This window comes from Schistocerca serialis, chromosome 1 (assembly GCF_023864345.2).
Source record: "Schistocerca serialis cubense isolate TAMUIC-IGC-003099 chromosome 1, iqSchSeri2.2, whole genome shotgun sequence".
Classification (NCBI taxonomy): domain Eukaryota; kingdom Metazoa; phylum Arthropoda; class Insecta; order Orthoptera; family Acrididae; genus Schistocerca; species Schistocerca serialis.
Window position 1 is genome coordinate 438,900,114 of NC_064638.1, and position 16,384 is coordinate 438,916,497.

The 16,384-nt window shown below is 37.8% G+C and overlaps 1 protein-coding gene across 1 annotated transcript in view; it reads left to right on the plus strand.

Annotated features, from left to right (window-relative positions):
- The window catches only part of LOC126472697 (ubiquitin carboxyl-terminal hydrolase 34), a 529,852-nt gene that overhangs the window by 170,688 nt on the left and 342,780 nt on the right, over positions 1–16,384 (plus strand). The window contains exons 18-20 of the mRNA XM_050099952.1: positions 568–848; positions 5,525–5,726; positions 14,457–14,760. Of these exons, the coding sequence (XP_049955909.1) occupies positions 568–848; positions 5,525–5,726; positions 14,457–14,760 (787 nt within the window). The remainder of the gene's footprint in view (positions 1–567; positions 849–5,524; positions 5,727–14,456; positions 14,761–16,384) is intronic.

A 16,384-nucleotide genomic window follows, 5' to 3' on the forward strand; every position in this document is an offset into this window, starting at 1 on the left:
CTGGGCTTGTCTCGGCAACCAGTGTACTATGAACTGACCATAAGCTTCGGCTTCCAGCATCCTCTGCTGACGGGACAAGTTGAACTGTGCAATCTATAGTTTCCTTTACTTCTTTGAATATTAAGATTTCTTTTGTTCTTGAGGTTTCACTATGAAACCAAGATATGTCCAGTTTGGTTTGCTACATAAGAGTGTCCTAGTTGTAATCGTTTTTAGTCTTTTAAAGGCTCGTCATTCGTTTTTTGTTATCTGAGCACCAATTTTTGTTCTGTCTGTAGTGTCTATACATTGGAAATACTTCAGCTGAGAGAATATGAATGGTAACTTATTATGAACATATTAAAACCAAATGTTTCTTTAAACAAATGTACCTTGTTTTGCAGTACGACATGTGAAAGCTTAGCTTTCTTATAGCTATGCTGTATGTATATTAATTTAAACCATTAGCTTTTCCTATTTGTGTGTTCGCATTACTTAACAGCATTCTTGCTATAGGCATATTTTATACAAATAGTGTAGTTAAAATGTTACAGATTCTCATGTTCTGCTTTTGAATTACTACAACAGGTTGAGCATTGATCAGCTTGACATTTTATGGAACTGCCTGGCTACAGATGCACAGTGTGCAGATGAGCTATTTTCTTGGTTGTTAAATCAAGCAAAGTCAAGAGATCAACATGCATTGGGTAGTGATGCTCTGAGACATCTGTATCTCCATAAACTGCCTGCCCTTGCTCCAGAGCGAATATCGATGACAGGGCTTGCTTTATTCCAGCAGTTGTGTTCCCTTGCACGTGATGCAGATATGTCACACTTGTGGAAAGTGGCATTGCGAGTGTCCAACACTGGTAAGTGTAGTTACATGTAAAGTAAAGGAACAAGATTTGTTGAAACCATGCATCCATTTGTAGAGTGTGTGTTTCTGTTATCTTAGCAAATGAAGACAGGTAATAATACTTTAAAAATACAGTATTGTCATCTGAAATAACTCGTACAGACAATTTGAAGCATATATTGCTTGACTGTGATATATTTTGAAACAATTCAGTGCACAGAATGGCATGCCACTATCAGCTCACCACCAGCACATTGCTCTCCTGGGTGAGTTTACACTCTGACTTCAGAACACCCTTTACAAACATGTCACATTTGTCTTCTTTTCAGATGTTGGTATTACGCCAGGAAAATGTCTGCCTCGTAAACTACTTGTCCTGATTGCAAAGCTTGTAATCTTTGAGTTTTTTTATATCTTCCAGAACAAAACTATCCACTAACTCTATAAGAAAATCTGCTAATATGCATTTCTTCCCGAAACAAGGTAAAAGTGTTGGTGGCACTAGTCATGAAAAGATGGAAGGACAACTTTTTGTACTACTTCATCTGTTTTTATTTGAATGGATGCTACTCTATCATCTGGTCAAATCTGCCAACACCTTTCCTATAAATATTATAGTCAAGAGCAACATTGTGTCTGTATTTCATAATAGGCCCTGCTGGTGGCTGCACAACTACATTGATTGTGGACACACTGTGATTTGTTGACAGCACCAATAACTCTCCCTCTTATATCCCTCCATTTTATCCACAAGTGGTTTCTTTTGCTTCAAATTATTTTACTTCATTTTGGTTCCTGTTAGACAGCAGTGGTTTGGCAAAGCTCCTGTTTGTTCACCATACAAGTACCAGTGGAAATGCTGTCTCTTGATCCCACAAGTAATCAAACACAGCAGGTGAACTGCAATATTGGTCCACGTAGAAGAGGAACCTCTTCAGGAGAGCCATACGTCCAGGTTCCTTCGTTCTCCTCACACCATTCAGTTCCGTGCTCTGAACAGAGCCTGTAGATGCATTACATAGCTGAAATATTTTGATTTTGTGGCTTGTTTTTCAAGTATGCACAGAACTTTACATGGTGTAAATTTGCACATACCTTCATCAACTGTGAGATTAGCGCACTGCAAAAATGAAGATCAGAAGACAGAACCAGTCACAGTTTAGGTGATGGCTAGATATGCACTGTTCATTGTGGCATAGGTGAAAATTTGAAAAAATCACCATGAAAAATTATGGCTCATAATACCAGCAGCAAAAGGAGTGTCGAGAACTGGATTGTTTGACCAATAGTCAGAGAGTTTAGACTTTTTCAGAACATGAACATCAGTGATAATAGCAGAAAACAATTAAATCTTGCTTATCTTTATCACTTTCAACTTGCCCCAGATTCTGTTAGGCTTCACTGTATTTTGTCTCCATCTTTTTGCAAATTCTGCATTTCAGTTCGTCTCGGTTTTTTTATTCCAATTATTTCTGGTGGCATGAACAATGAAAAACAATTGCACACATTTGATCTGATGTCAAGAGGTGCATGCACGCCAATTGCCTTTTGGAAAACATAAAGTATGAGCAGCACATCCACAGTACTCGAGCCAAGTTCAGCATCAACATGTTTTTTCTGTAGTATTTCATAATTTTTTTTAAAGGTGTAGATGTTGAAGCAAAAGGCTGCAACAATTAAGCTTCCATGTCTTCTTCAGCTGTTGAAAATGATAAGCAATAAGCTTTACAAATTGTATTGTCTGCAAGAAAAATAGGTGAATTATTACGGTATATTGATAATTATATATTGAATTATAATTGCACATATCTTCAGAATCTTCATAAACTGAATTCAAATCTGAATTGTCCAACTTTCCTCCAGAGCCAGAGTCGTCAAACAGTTCGTCTAGCATTCTCAGAATTTAATTTGTATCTAAATTCTCTGTTATAACCACCAGAAACGAGTAAGTTGCAACCAGTTACTCACAACAAACACGATGTGCAGCAGAAATGTATGTTTTATGTCACCTTCTGTAAGTTCAGACTCGGAGATGTGGCTTGGGGCAATGTCTAATAATAGAATTGCAGGGTGTGGTATGTCTTTTGAGTTCAATTATTTTTAACAGCCAGGACAAATACATCAAAAAACCATTCTTTAAACAAATTGACATTCACTCAGACTTTTTTGAGCTCTGTAATAAAAAGGAAGTGCCGACATGCTTGTTCTTGAAGGCTCTTGGTTCCTCAGATGCGCCAGTTACAAATGATGAAATTTACGGTCACAACTTAAGTTGCTGCATGGTGCAGTGGTCAGCCTGTCTTTTGCCAGCTTTGTGTCTTTGGCTGCTTCATTCTTTGAGCCAAATGCTTTTTGTAGTTTAGCCCCAGGTTCGTCAATTTTGTATAACTGATCAGATACCAGTTTATTTTCTGAAACTATTTTTTCAAGTTTTTCAACAAACTGCCTGCCTGCATCATTATCGGCAGAAAGTTTTTAACATGAAACAGCAGCATGCCTAACACTGTGACAATTTTTCCACTGGTGAAGTCAACCTGTACTTGCTTGGAATCTGTCAGATTAAAACTGTTTCACAGATGGGGATGTGAACCTGGGACCGTTATCTTTCCAGGACAAGTGCTCTATTGACTGATCTCTGAATTTTTGGAAACAGTCCTCCAGGCTGTGGCTAAGCTATGCCTCCGCAATATCCTTTCTACCAGGAGTGTTGTTCCTGCAAAGTACGTAGGAGAAATTCTGTGAAGTTTTTGTGTGTGTGTGTGTTTTTTAGAGACTGAATTATATATACGTAAGATAAAGTTTATGTCAACGCAAAGATTGTTTTGAACACTGCAGAGCATTAACATGATGGCGTTATTGGTTCAAATGGCTCTGAGCACTATGGGACTTAACTTCTAAGGTCATCAGTCCCCTAGAACTTAGAACTACTTAAACCTAACTAACCTAAGGACATCACACACATCCATGCCCGAGGTAGGATTCGAACCTGCGACCGTATCGGTCACGCGGTTCCAGACTGTAGCGCCTTTAACTGCATGGCCACCACGGCCGGCCGTTATTGGAAGAGTAACTTTGTGGTTATTTCCTGCCATTACCAGAAAATTTGAAGTAAATTCCAAATTTTAATTTCTTCAGTCTGAATAAGTATGACTTTTGACTTTGCTTATTATGCGCAAACTGTATTTATTTTATGGTATGCCCAGAAGAGGAATGCTAATGGGGTCAGAGTGAAAGGCGCATAGTTACACACACCCAATTTTTTCATAGAGAACATAATAGCAGTGTGGACATTCGTAATGATAATGCATCTATTTTATTTGCAATCATAATATTAATACATGAGCGTTGAAAACTGAAGTACAAGGAGGCCAGTGAAACTTATATAATTCCAAAGGAACTTTGCCGTAGATGTGCATGAAAGAAAAAAATCATACATTAGGAGAGGTAAAAGGAAATAGACACACGTATGTGAAAAGTTTTCCTTTGTGTGTGACATTGCTACTAACTTACAGTGTTTTGTGACATTGCATTCTATGAACATTCATGTTTAAATTTTGTAGATAGTTGATTTGCAGTAACACACACATACTGGACAGCAACAATGCCACAACTGCCACACCATTGATGTTGTCAACAGTGGAAAATGAAACTTAGTAAAGAAGTCATTGGAGACACAAATGTTTGTTATTAGGATCGTTTTTTCACTTACTTTGCTTAAGAGTAAATAGAACCAACTCTGCTTTTGTTTGCTGCTGTCACTTTAAAATTTAGTATGTTCATAATTTTCAGTATCTTCATTTTGAGTAGCTACAATGTCCCATATTATAAGGAAACTGTATTTGTTTTGGGCTATGCCTCGAAGAAGAACATTAACAGGTTGGACCGAAAGACGAAGAACTAGATAGAGACAATTTTTGCATAGAGAAAGTAACAGGAAAAAGTCAGATGTTGATAATGATAATTCTATTGTTTTGAAAGATACATTTAAATTTGCACTGAACATAATTACAAATAATTTTGAGAACTGTAATTGCTGTTTGTTGAATTTGCAGTGCAGATTTTGTGATGCAAGTCATTTCGCATCTGAGGTGACTTTATGTGATACAGTGACATTCACATTGTGCTGTTATAAGGGTAAAGTTAATGTGCTGCAGTGAACACAAAATTTATTTTTCAACGCAGTGTATCAAAGACTCCCTTCGAATGACTGAACAGTTAAAGAGAAATCAAAGACTAGTTTCAAGAATACGCGTAGCTACAATGCAGCATTTGCTATGGATCAGTTCTGCGGCTAAAATTTCTGACACTTTAAGATGCATGACATTTGCTATCACAGATGATACTAATCTTTCTTATTAAGTGTCAGAATTCTTTGCTACGTGTTACCCCAAGTTTTGATAGTTAAGTAAATGGTTCAGCAACAATCATAAAGTATTATTACGGAGAATGAGTGTCTTGTCTGCTTATAGAAATAAGTTCAAAACTTTCAGATGAACAGAATGTTGGGGTATGAGGTGGTGAATGGTGGTACTTAAATGAGATCTGCAGGAAGCCTTAGCGTTGATCTTTATATCTTGTACAGGAATAACATTATCAAGATCCCTTCACTGCCAGCTGGAACTAGCAATCCTTAGTGACATAATGAGAACAAGAAATGTGTTCTTTTTTTTTTTTTCTCTCTCTCTCCAGATGTAAGTATGGCTGCCATTCAGTACCTCAACAGCTACTATGTGGGACGTCAGCTGGATCACGAGTCAGAATTTGTATCACAATGCATGGCACATTTGGGAGTAGCTACTGCTGATCTTGAAGTAGCCGAGGAGTCCAGCTTGCTTTGCATACAACGAGCTCTGTTGCTGCTGAAAACACACCTGGAGACATTTCGGCGCAGGTAAGACCAATTTTGTGCTTGAGTCATCTTTTCTAGCTAGTTACAAATTTTCTTTAACAATACAGATCCAAGTTCTTGTTTACTCGACATCTAATTGTGCGAAGTGTGTAAGTGTATAACAAAAAACTGTTGTACTCATTGAAGATTCTTGTTCAGCTATTTGGGATAACCAGGCAGACCAGAAGGTGTGATGACATGATGAAAATGTCTCTGCCTGGCAGGAAAGACTATGTTTTAGATCAAAGAGGCACAGCTTAATCAATTTAACTGCACCTTGTCCAACATTATTGCACCCATGAAGTGTGATTCAGGGATGGCTGCAAAATACCCATCTACAACTTCCTCATTGGACTGAAAAACATTTTCAAGCCACCAGTTTCTTCTGTGTGGATGTGTCTGATAGACGTGGAACCCTGAAGCTTTTTTGTATTATTTTCCTTTCTGTGTTGCAAGTTTAATATCTGAGTGTCCTGTGTAATCCTATCAGAGATGCAGCAAGTAATATCTCTGTACAGACCTGTTTCGAGACCCCAAACTCGGGGTTATAGAAAGTCAGGTGCCAAAAATCACTTAACACCATGTAGTGCTTTTGCATAAAAGCCAGGGATACAATATGCCTCCGCTATTATAATTTTATAAATAATTTGTTCAGTCCTGACTTGTATATAGTTGCACTAGATACGTATTTGGAGGGCCAATGTGTTTTAGGTTGCTAGGCACTGTTCAAGTGAGGGCAGATGCCAGTGACCAGTCTGTATTAGAACCAGCCCAATATACTGAAGCTGGGATGTCTCATCTCTCAACAAGGCATCTTCTTATAATGAGACATGCTGTGAAAGTCCCAACACATCTGCAATTATTGTTGATGTACAGCAAAGTCACTAAACCAACTTTAGAGTAGCCATTTTAAGATGGCAAACACACATCTGCAAATTGAGTTCTGTATAGAGGTAGTAGTAAAGTAATAAATTAAAATGTCACTCCTAATGTTGAAATTTTACTATATGCCATTGCCATTTTAAGCAGACACTCGTTCTTCAGCATCCCTTGGACTGTGTGTTGTACATACAATGATATAATTTTGAAGGTACATTCAGTGGTATGTGTGGATACTGTCCACAGACTGTGATGTGAATAGAGTCTGTAATAAAGAAGTAATAAATTTAAGCTCCACATCTGAGGTGGTCTTTTACTGCATGGACAGTATATTTAGTAAGCAATAAACATATTTCCTTTCATCATTGTGCAGGGGTATTGGGGAGGAAAAGTTTCATAAAGGTTTGAAAATTTGTGCAGCATGTGTGCTTGACTCAAGACAAACAAATAGTTTCTAAATGTAATACTTGCCTTTTTTTGTCAAACATTTAACATGAGGGTGTTCCTCTTAATGAGAAGAATATGACAGCATTTAAAATTTTTGAATTCAATAAGTAATTATGAAGCGTATGTGAAATCAAATTTTGGTTGCATGTGGAAGCTGTTAGATAGGCACTCTGCAATTGAAACCGGGTTCGCGGTCAGTGCACAAGATGTCAAGTGTGTAAAATTCAGTACTTTATCAACATTTGTTCTCACTAAAATATTTAAAAACATAAAGCACCTTGTCCAAAAGTGCATGTCCATGTACATGTTGCTCACAGATGCTTGTTACATCATACAAAAATGGTATACAACAGCACATCTGTTTGTATGTGCTGGGCACATACTAACTAACCAGTGCAAATCCACTGGTCCACAGAATGTGGATTCGCACTGGTTAGTGTGTGTCCACCATATGTAAAACAGATGTGCTGTTGTGTGCTGTGTTTGTATAAAGTAACAAGCTTCTTTGAGCAATATGTATATGGGCATGGCATTTTTGACAGGGTGCTTTATGTTTTTAAATGTTTTAGTGATGACAGATGTTTATAATGTCAAGTAGAAAAACTCATGACAGACATCTTATGCGTAGGTTCAGTGTAAAATGAACATACTTTACAACAGAAAGATGATAATGACCAGACGATGGCAGCAGTGCCCGTTGGAAAAAGTCATTTTAAATAAAAAAAATTATGCACTCTTAGCTTTTGAACGGTTTTTAACAATGAAAACAGATTGCCGTTAAGTACTCTGAAAATGAGAAAATTCAATTAGTAATATAGAGTAGTCCAGGTGGGCAATACCATTGCCTGCTTCATTATTCTTCCACACAAGATCTCGTTCCATGTGCTTAAAATGTATAGTGTGTGCTCTGTTAAACTTTAAGCTACCCAGAAGTCACTTCTCAGTTGCCGAGGCACTCTGTACCCTCCAGTTAGTAGTGAGAAAATGATTTACAATAGCCAGTGCCTATTGGGAAACTACAGTTCAAGATGACTGTATCCCCTGCATGATCTTTTCTCACTGATGGAAGAAGAGCAGTTGCAAGTAATGAACAGAAACTTTGATCAGTAAAGCTAGACACTTGATCAGTAGTGCCCATCCTCCCAAACATAGGGACGAGGTGAAGTAGTGCTCACCAGACTCAGAGTAGAGCACAGCCATGGGACTCACTGCTATCTTTTTGGACAAGAGGATCCACCAGTATACATTCTATTTTAATATAACCCTGTCTAGACACCACACATATTTTAACTTGTTGCATTTCATTGCCAACAATGGGGCAATCCTCAAATTTCATGTGGAACTTTTATCAGTTTCATTTGATGATAACATGAGTATTGCAAAAAGATTAAAATGTTGCATTGAGTCAGACCACCTACGTGAGCTGTTATGTGCGGGATTTTAATGCCTTACAGGTTGACTGGTTCACCCGTTAGTTTTTATTGTGATCAGCTAGTCAAATTTAAGCTAAGTTCATGATGGAAATCTGATTTGAAAACACACGTTAACATTCGACAACTGATCATATAAGTGCACGCTGACACATGGTTACAAAGATAGAAGTTGCTCTTGTGCTGTTCAATTGATTGTGTTGTTTCAGGTGTGTTTCTGTTATTTTTGTTTGTTGGATGTTGCAAAGACCAAGTGAAACCGAAGGCAAGAATGTTGACACCAGGCTAAACTTAGCCGAAATATTATCTATTGATGAAGTGGGTCATCCATTGTGGGTAGCATTTATACTTGTGAGATTTCCTTCCAAGATGTCATGTTTAAATCCATCTCTGATTCCAACATAGTTAGGAAAAACTGTAATTGGTTTTAGCATGTGTTCAGCACTACCCACACTGACATCAAATGGGTGATGTAGCATTCTCTACTTATTAAACTCTGTACTAAAAGTATGCTTAACATATTCAACATATCTATGTGCTAAAGTTAGCCAATAGCTAAATATACTTTTTTCATAAGTCAGTTTCTACCCTCTGTAAGAAGTCGTTAAATTTTCCCAACAGCCCACATGCTCTGTCACACACACAATCACATTAGAAAGCACCATGATGGAGTTTTATGTTAAAAGGTTGTTGTGGTATATCCAAGTCAAATAGTCAAATATTTTCCAGTGAGTTGTTTTGTGTACAATGGAATCTCTGAAAATTCCTGAGTCACTGCCTTTTCCATAAACTTGAACGTATACCCAGAGAAAGCACATAGAGCCAGCAGCAGTGGAGAAAAAAAGGTTTCTAAGGACTTGAATGTTCTGAATTTTGCATTCCAATATGTTTACCATTAGAGCTTTGATACAGCGAACAAATATTGTGTACTACTCAAATCCTTGGGATATTTCAAACCATTTTTCTTTATATGGTATAAGCATTATGTGTCCTTTAATTTCAGGCAGATAACTTTGCATGCTCGCAAAATTATGCCAGATATACTCTATTTTCCAGTTTTATATGGGTAGAGGAGCTCTGCCACTGAACAAATGCTTGCATAATATCTGAAACTGAAACAGTCCGTGAGGAGTAACTGTACTCCTCCTGAACACTCTTGAAATTCGATTGATGGTGTCAACGTGTGTTACATTTGAACTTAGTCTCATATGTACTGATATTTTACTATGTTCATTATTTATTGTGTTAGTCGTATGTGTGAACATGCATTCTAACGTACGTAATAGACATTTAAAAAAATTAAGGTTAATTATTTTTTCATTTTCATAGTATTATACTCCATTTAATTGCTGTTTGTCACTCATGATGTATCCATCCCTCAGTGTTTTGTTTCTGAATGATAAAGGAGTATGCTATACACCAGTTCCAAACTAGGGCATCGATAGGAAGGTAGAGTTGGACTTCATGCAGACCTGCCCCACATGAGTTTCCTATTTTGTTCTGTTAAGTGTTAATATGGCTGAGTGCTCATAGTAACTGCTGATTTATGTAATGTGTTTCACATTTCAGTAATTCTTCATTACTTTGGTTGTCATCCCACCCTCTCTGTGGATTTCTCAGTGGTGAGGGCAGTGTTGGTATTGGTTGGTGGAGCTTTGAGACAGTGAGAGGGCGAGGGGGGGGGAGATAAGTTTTACTCTCCACACAGGTTTTGGTTGTGGAGGTTCTTTCCTCCCTAACATTGACAATGTTGATATTCTCTAGAAAGATACTAATATTTATCTAAGGAATATGTCAAATTAGGATTGCTTGTGAAAAGTAATTTCATATATTTAATTAAGTGCATACATTCATTTTTGGGAAGGGGGTCATCATGGCCCCTCTTCATATATTTTCACTCCCATGGTCCAGAAGACTTCCATAGCATTCATTAGTTATTATTTACTCTTTACAAGATTGACATGTATGTATTTGGTACAGCACCGTCTGCACTCATTTCTGACCTAAACTAATCACCCGTCTCACCCACAGCAACCAACTGAAGCCCAGACTCAGTTGGGTTTGTTGTTAAACTATCCAAACACAGCTGATAAATTAATTTTCACATATGCTTTTGCACAGCATTCAACAAGTAGGGCATCCATGTTGTACAGACCAGTCTGCTGTTAATTCAACATGTTCAATGTACCATATTCTTTCTTCAGGTATCACTATTGCACCAGATACTCCCAACACCTATAATTGCAAATAATCTAATACCATATTATATACTTTATGTTTTCAGGTGTGATTGCAATCGTGGGATATTCTTTACATGTATCATTTTCAAAAGGAATCTTAACATATTGCTTCTTTTTCCCATTTATTAAATGTTGTAAATCTTCTACTTTTTTGAACAAACAGCTGTTGGCGATGGGTGTCCAGAACAGAAAATTATGAGTAGATTATTCATCTGAGTGAAATGTGCATGATGTGTGACAACTTGAAAAGAGCTGCATAATCAAAACTATCGTGGAGATCAAGCTGACACTCAAGTTTTTACACAGTCTGTACCAACATATCAAAAACAAAATTCATTGATTTATGCTAAGCTAAGACTTTTTCTCCTTACCATGATACTATAGGCGGTGAAGTTAGATTAACATATTGAAGGCGAGTGATGTAGCTCCTGCATCACATGGATTATATTCCAAAAAGACAAGCAAAGTGGGACCTATGTCGGCTGTTTCTAAGGTTTATAAATGTATCCCAACATTTGTGTTACATCTGTCGTTTGAATAAAGATACTGTGTGGTGCTTGTACCATCACAAAAAACCACAGATGGCAGCAACTGTCACTAATATTGGAAGGAAAGGAATGCAGACAACATTAAATGCCACAGAGCAAAGTAACACACACATTTCCCTTGTTGCCAAACACTGCATCTCAGTCATGGGCAGTACAAAGGACATCAATTGTTGTCTGCTTCATACTTTGGATTTACAGTACTGAAAACAGAAAAGGGCTAGCCAAAGATCTAATTGCTTGGAAGCTGAAAGAAAATTAGCTATCACAGCAAGACCATATTCTGTTTGTAAATTGGAAAGACACTAGGAGTATATTTCTTTTGATACAAAACACAAAATGACAGTGCCACAACAAAATTAGGAATGATTGAAATGTGGATATCAGCTTTTATTTTAGATTGTAATAAAAATAGTACTGTTGTAGACTGCAGTGACCAGCTAATGGGAAATTGCCTGTTTTAGAGGAAGCAAATCAAGTAGTTGAAGAAAGCTTTTTTCACATCTTGATGACGATGATTGTTAATTCATATGTTTTACTCAAACATGGCCTACTAGCAAATGTCTTTGAATTAGTTACTGAACTGGCAGCAGTTTTAAGAAAGATGATCTGGTTGAATCAGCTTAAACTCAAAATAGTTCACCTGTAAACAGACTCAGTGGAGGACATTTTCCTTGACTGATTCCCACCACGGTAATGTGAAAATGATTTCAGAGGAGATGTAAGGTTGCCCAAATGAAGCAAGGCAAGATATAAAAGATACCAGGCACTATTGTGAACAATGTGATGTAGGACTTCATTTTCCAAAACACCTTGAAATTTTTCATGCTAAGCCAAATTTAATTAAGTGATTTTCAGTAGAAATCTGAGTTTTTAGAGAATTTTATTTTTAGTGCCAACTTCTGATTCTGTCTCCATTTATGGAATGAATGGCAAAAGAAAATAATTTGTTTGTTTGTTTTGAATCAACACATTTTCATTTCAATATAAAAGATGGACCTGGAAGAGCAGATGAACAGAGTGGACAGTGTCTTGAAAGGAGGATATAAGATGAACATCATCAAAAGCAAAACGAGGATAATGGAATGTAGTCGAGTTAACTCGGGTGATGCTGAGGGAATTAGATTAGGAAATGAGACACTTAAAGTAGTAAAGGAGTTCTGCTATTTGTGGAGCAAAATAACTAATAATGATCGAAGTAGGGAGGATATGGCAATGCCAAGGAAAGCGTTTCTGAAGAAGAGAAATTTGTTAACATCGAGTATAGATTTCAGTGTCAGGAAGTCGTTTCTGGAAGTATTTGAATGGAGTGTAGCCATGTATGGAAGTGAAACAGGGACGATAAATAGTTTGGACAAGAATAGAATAGAAGCTTTCGACATGTGGTGCTACAGAAGATTGCTGAAGATTAGATGGGTAGATCACATAACTAATGAGGAGGTGTTGTCTAGAATTGGGGAAAAGAGAAATTTGTGCCACAACTTGACTAGAAGAAGGGATCGGTTGGTAGGACATGTTCCGAGGCATCAAGGGATCACCAATTTAGTATTGGAGGGCAGCGTGGAGGGTAAAAACCGTAGAAGGAGACCAAGAGATGAATACACTAAGCAGATTCAGAGGGGTATAGGTTGCAGTAGGTACTGGGAGATGAAGAAGCTTGCACAGGATAGAGTAGCATGGAGAGCTGCATCAAACCAGTCTCTGGACTGAAGACTACAACAACAATAACATAAAAGATGGTCACTGATGTAAGTTTGTTTCATTGCAGTATTTCATAGAAAAAAGACACTTCTTTCAAATGCAATAAACTGACAGTTTGTGCAATAAAACCTACGACACAAAATTCAGAAGTAGTGTGAAAGAGGACAGTGTCAGTCAGCTGAAGTACAAGCTAGCTGCTCACTACTAAAAATATTAAATGACAGATGGGCAACTAGCAGCCCACTTGCCAGATCTGTGCTGCAATTGGTTTCAATCCAGCACATGGAAAATATTCGTAGAAGGGAGAGAGATTGAGGTGCTAGCTTGCATGCTACTCTGCCCAGGGCCCATTTTCAAATATTTTCACCAATGCTCAGCTTGTCTCGGGTTTGATGCTCATAATGGAAACCAGTGAAAACCTTGCTCACTGCACACTGCCATTTCGCAACCGCTGGATTTGAACAACAGTTGAATGACCAGCCAGTGGCCAAAAATCGTAAAAGTACTGCTACTTGCTTGTTGACTACGGTTGAATATCTGATTGCCAAATTTTTTTTCTGTTTTTCTTGTATTAACACCAGTAAATAATGGTTGTGCATTGTGAATGTATTAGAGCACTGCATCTGTTGAAATTAAAGGTAATTCATAATGAGTTAGCTGCAACCAGTTGCTTTTATAGGCATCTCTTTTTACGTGATAACATTTATAGATGGCTGGCATCCCATCTTCAGTTGTGTATATTTATTTATGTGTTGTGAACATTGTTTCTGTACTAATGGCCTTGCAGAAGCTCGCAATGTAAGATTTTAATACTTTTGTTGTAAAGTGTCGTAAATAAAGAAACAATGTTCACACTGTGTAAATAAATATATTCATCTGAAGTTGAGGTGAATGTACAATGCATGTTTTGAGGCATAATTTATTGGTGTGCTACACAAAGGGTGCTATTCATATTAGTGTGTTACATCCATGAACGTTAACATCATGGATGCTAAAGCTTTGATTTGATGCGCTTGAACCATTGCTGTTGTGTCATGTAACAAGGCAGCCTGCAAGTGTAAGTAAGTATGTGCATCAGGCCTGTGGCTCATCAAAGGTTGTCCATGCCTGTGTTAAAGGAAAAGGTTTTGTTGTATGTCGTGTTGCTCTCTGAGCAGTTCAGCTGCCGAATGGGGAAAAACAAAATCACCCCTGGTTTCTCCTTTCTCTTGTACCTATATTTTCTCTAGTTTCACCAACGTCTCGCATTACATTAGAGACATTGTTATCTGTTTGGAAATTCAGATGTTTTCCTATGATTGTGGGAACTGGACTAAAGTTTCTAGTGGTTGTCACAGAGTAAACAAGAAGAAAAAAAATATTATTTGTAATCCCCAGACCAGCAATATAAGTTTTATATGCATATATTATTCACATTACATGTGAAGCTTTCTGTTCTGTCCCATTTTCACAGCACTGTGTATCTTTGTTCTTAAACATTTCTGTACACAGATATGCTTATCATCTTCGGAGGTGGATGCTGGAAGGTCATGGTGTTGGCAGCCATGTCCTTGCAGGCGATCGTGACCGTGGTTCTATGCCAGTGCGTGTGGTGGTACAACCAGCTGGAATGACAGACAAAACTACTCTTGAGCTATTGAGCACTGATTATGTAGCTGATCTACGTGCTGAAGTGGCGCATTGGTGGAATCCACGTGCAGCTGACGGCCCAATTCGCATTATCACTCAAGGACAGGAGCTCACTACGGAACTTGATGAAAAAACTTTGCAGGAGATGGGTTTTAAGGACTTGCAGGTATAGTTAAGAGCAACTCTCTCTCTCTCTCTCTCTCTCTCTCTCTCTCTCTCTCTCTCTCTCTCTCTCTCTCTCTCTGCATTTTCAAGAAATCATGATTCCACTAGGATCCAGGTATCCTTGTTATAGGTATTGGAGCCATCCAATGCCTTTTGAACATATATTCTTAATTAATTCTGTGATAACCATACAGTTGTGTGTCATTTCACAACATACCCATGAAATGCAGATTGATTTTTCTAAATTTGGATTTATTGAGAAAATAATCTTTTGTTGTGTGCCCTTCTTTAATGTTTTTGTGTGTGGATTGTATAGATCTGCAACACAGCTTGTTACACTTACTGTGTAGATAAAGTGTCATTTAAATGCAGGAAGGACTAAAAGGTAAAAACAACTATACATGAGAAATTCAGCTGATAATCAGTGCATAAACTTCATTTAAAATGTTGCAAAGCTTGTGTTGTCCTATGGCAAAGCTAAGTAATACAGCGAACGTGCATGTTCGGCAATAGCAGACTTACTTGGCTGCAAAAGGAGAGTGCAGCATTGATGTTCGATGCAGCATTCTTCCTCAGTGCACGCATGTTGTGACTTATATATGTCAAACCAAACTGGCAAGGTATTTTGTCAATTCCATTCTTCTGCAATAAAAAATTGTCCTTCACTGATCCCAGTAAGTCGCTGATCTTAGATGTTGGCTGGAAAACCACTTTCGCCTGAAAATTATGGAGGATTCTTGCTGTTTTAAACGAAATATTCCCAACAAAGGAAAGAAAGGCTACAGATTTTGCTGATGTGCTCTCCTCTTTACCCATTTCCTGGGTCTTGATTTTAACTGTTAATCTACCAGGTAGAATATCTGTTTTCTTTGAACACTGTCTGTAGGTGGTTGGGCTCTATAGTTAACGATACGGCATCTGATACTGTGAGAGCTATGTGTACAAAGTGTTTTAGGCACACACACAATTCGTGATGGGTGATGGCCACTTGGTGATCATAAATTCAAGGGGCGTACAGAAATTAAAGAGACAAATAGATGTAGGAAACAAACTGTATTTTTACAGAATGAGACATTTACTGCTTCTGAAGGTAATCACCAGCAATGTTAGTACACTTATCCCAATGATGAACTAGTTTTATTTTTGATGTTTGAGTCACTCACACAAACTCTTTGACTTTCTTGTTGTTGATGAACTCAGGTTCAAAATGGTCGATCCAAATATCATCACGAGTTTAAATGGATAAGTGCCTATTGGCTTCTGTCTCGGGTTCTTCGGTTGACATTTGTTTGACGATTATTCTGACGTTTAGCCAGCACGGGTGGTGATTTGACAGTTTGTGTAGGTATTGGTATGTGTATCAGTTTTCAGTACATGCTGTGTTCCAAGTCTTCCCCATCTCTCATGAGCAGCACATGTAGAAAGGGTAGCTGGTGGTCTTTTCTACCTTCAGGGTAAATTTTATGTTGATGTGGAGGTTGTTCAGGTGTCTTAGGAAGTCACTGAGCTGTTCCTTACCATGGCTCCACACAAGGTATTGTCAACATGTCTGTACCATACCTTAGGTTTACAAAGTGACAAGTTCAGTGCTTGTGCTTCGAAATGTTCAATTAAGAATTTGCTCA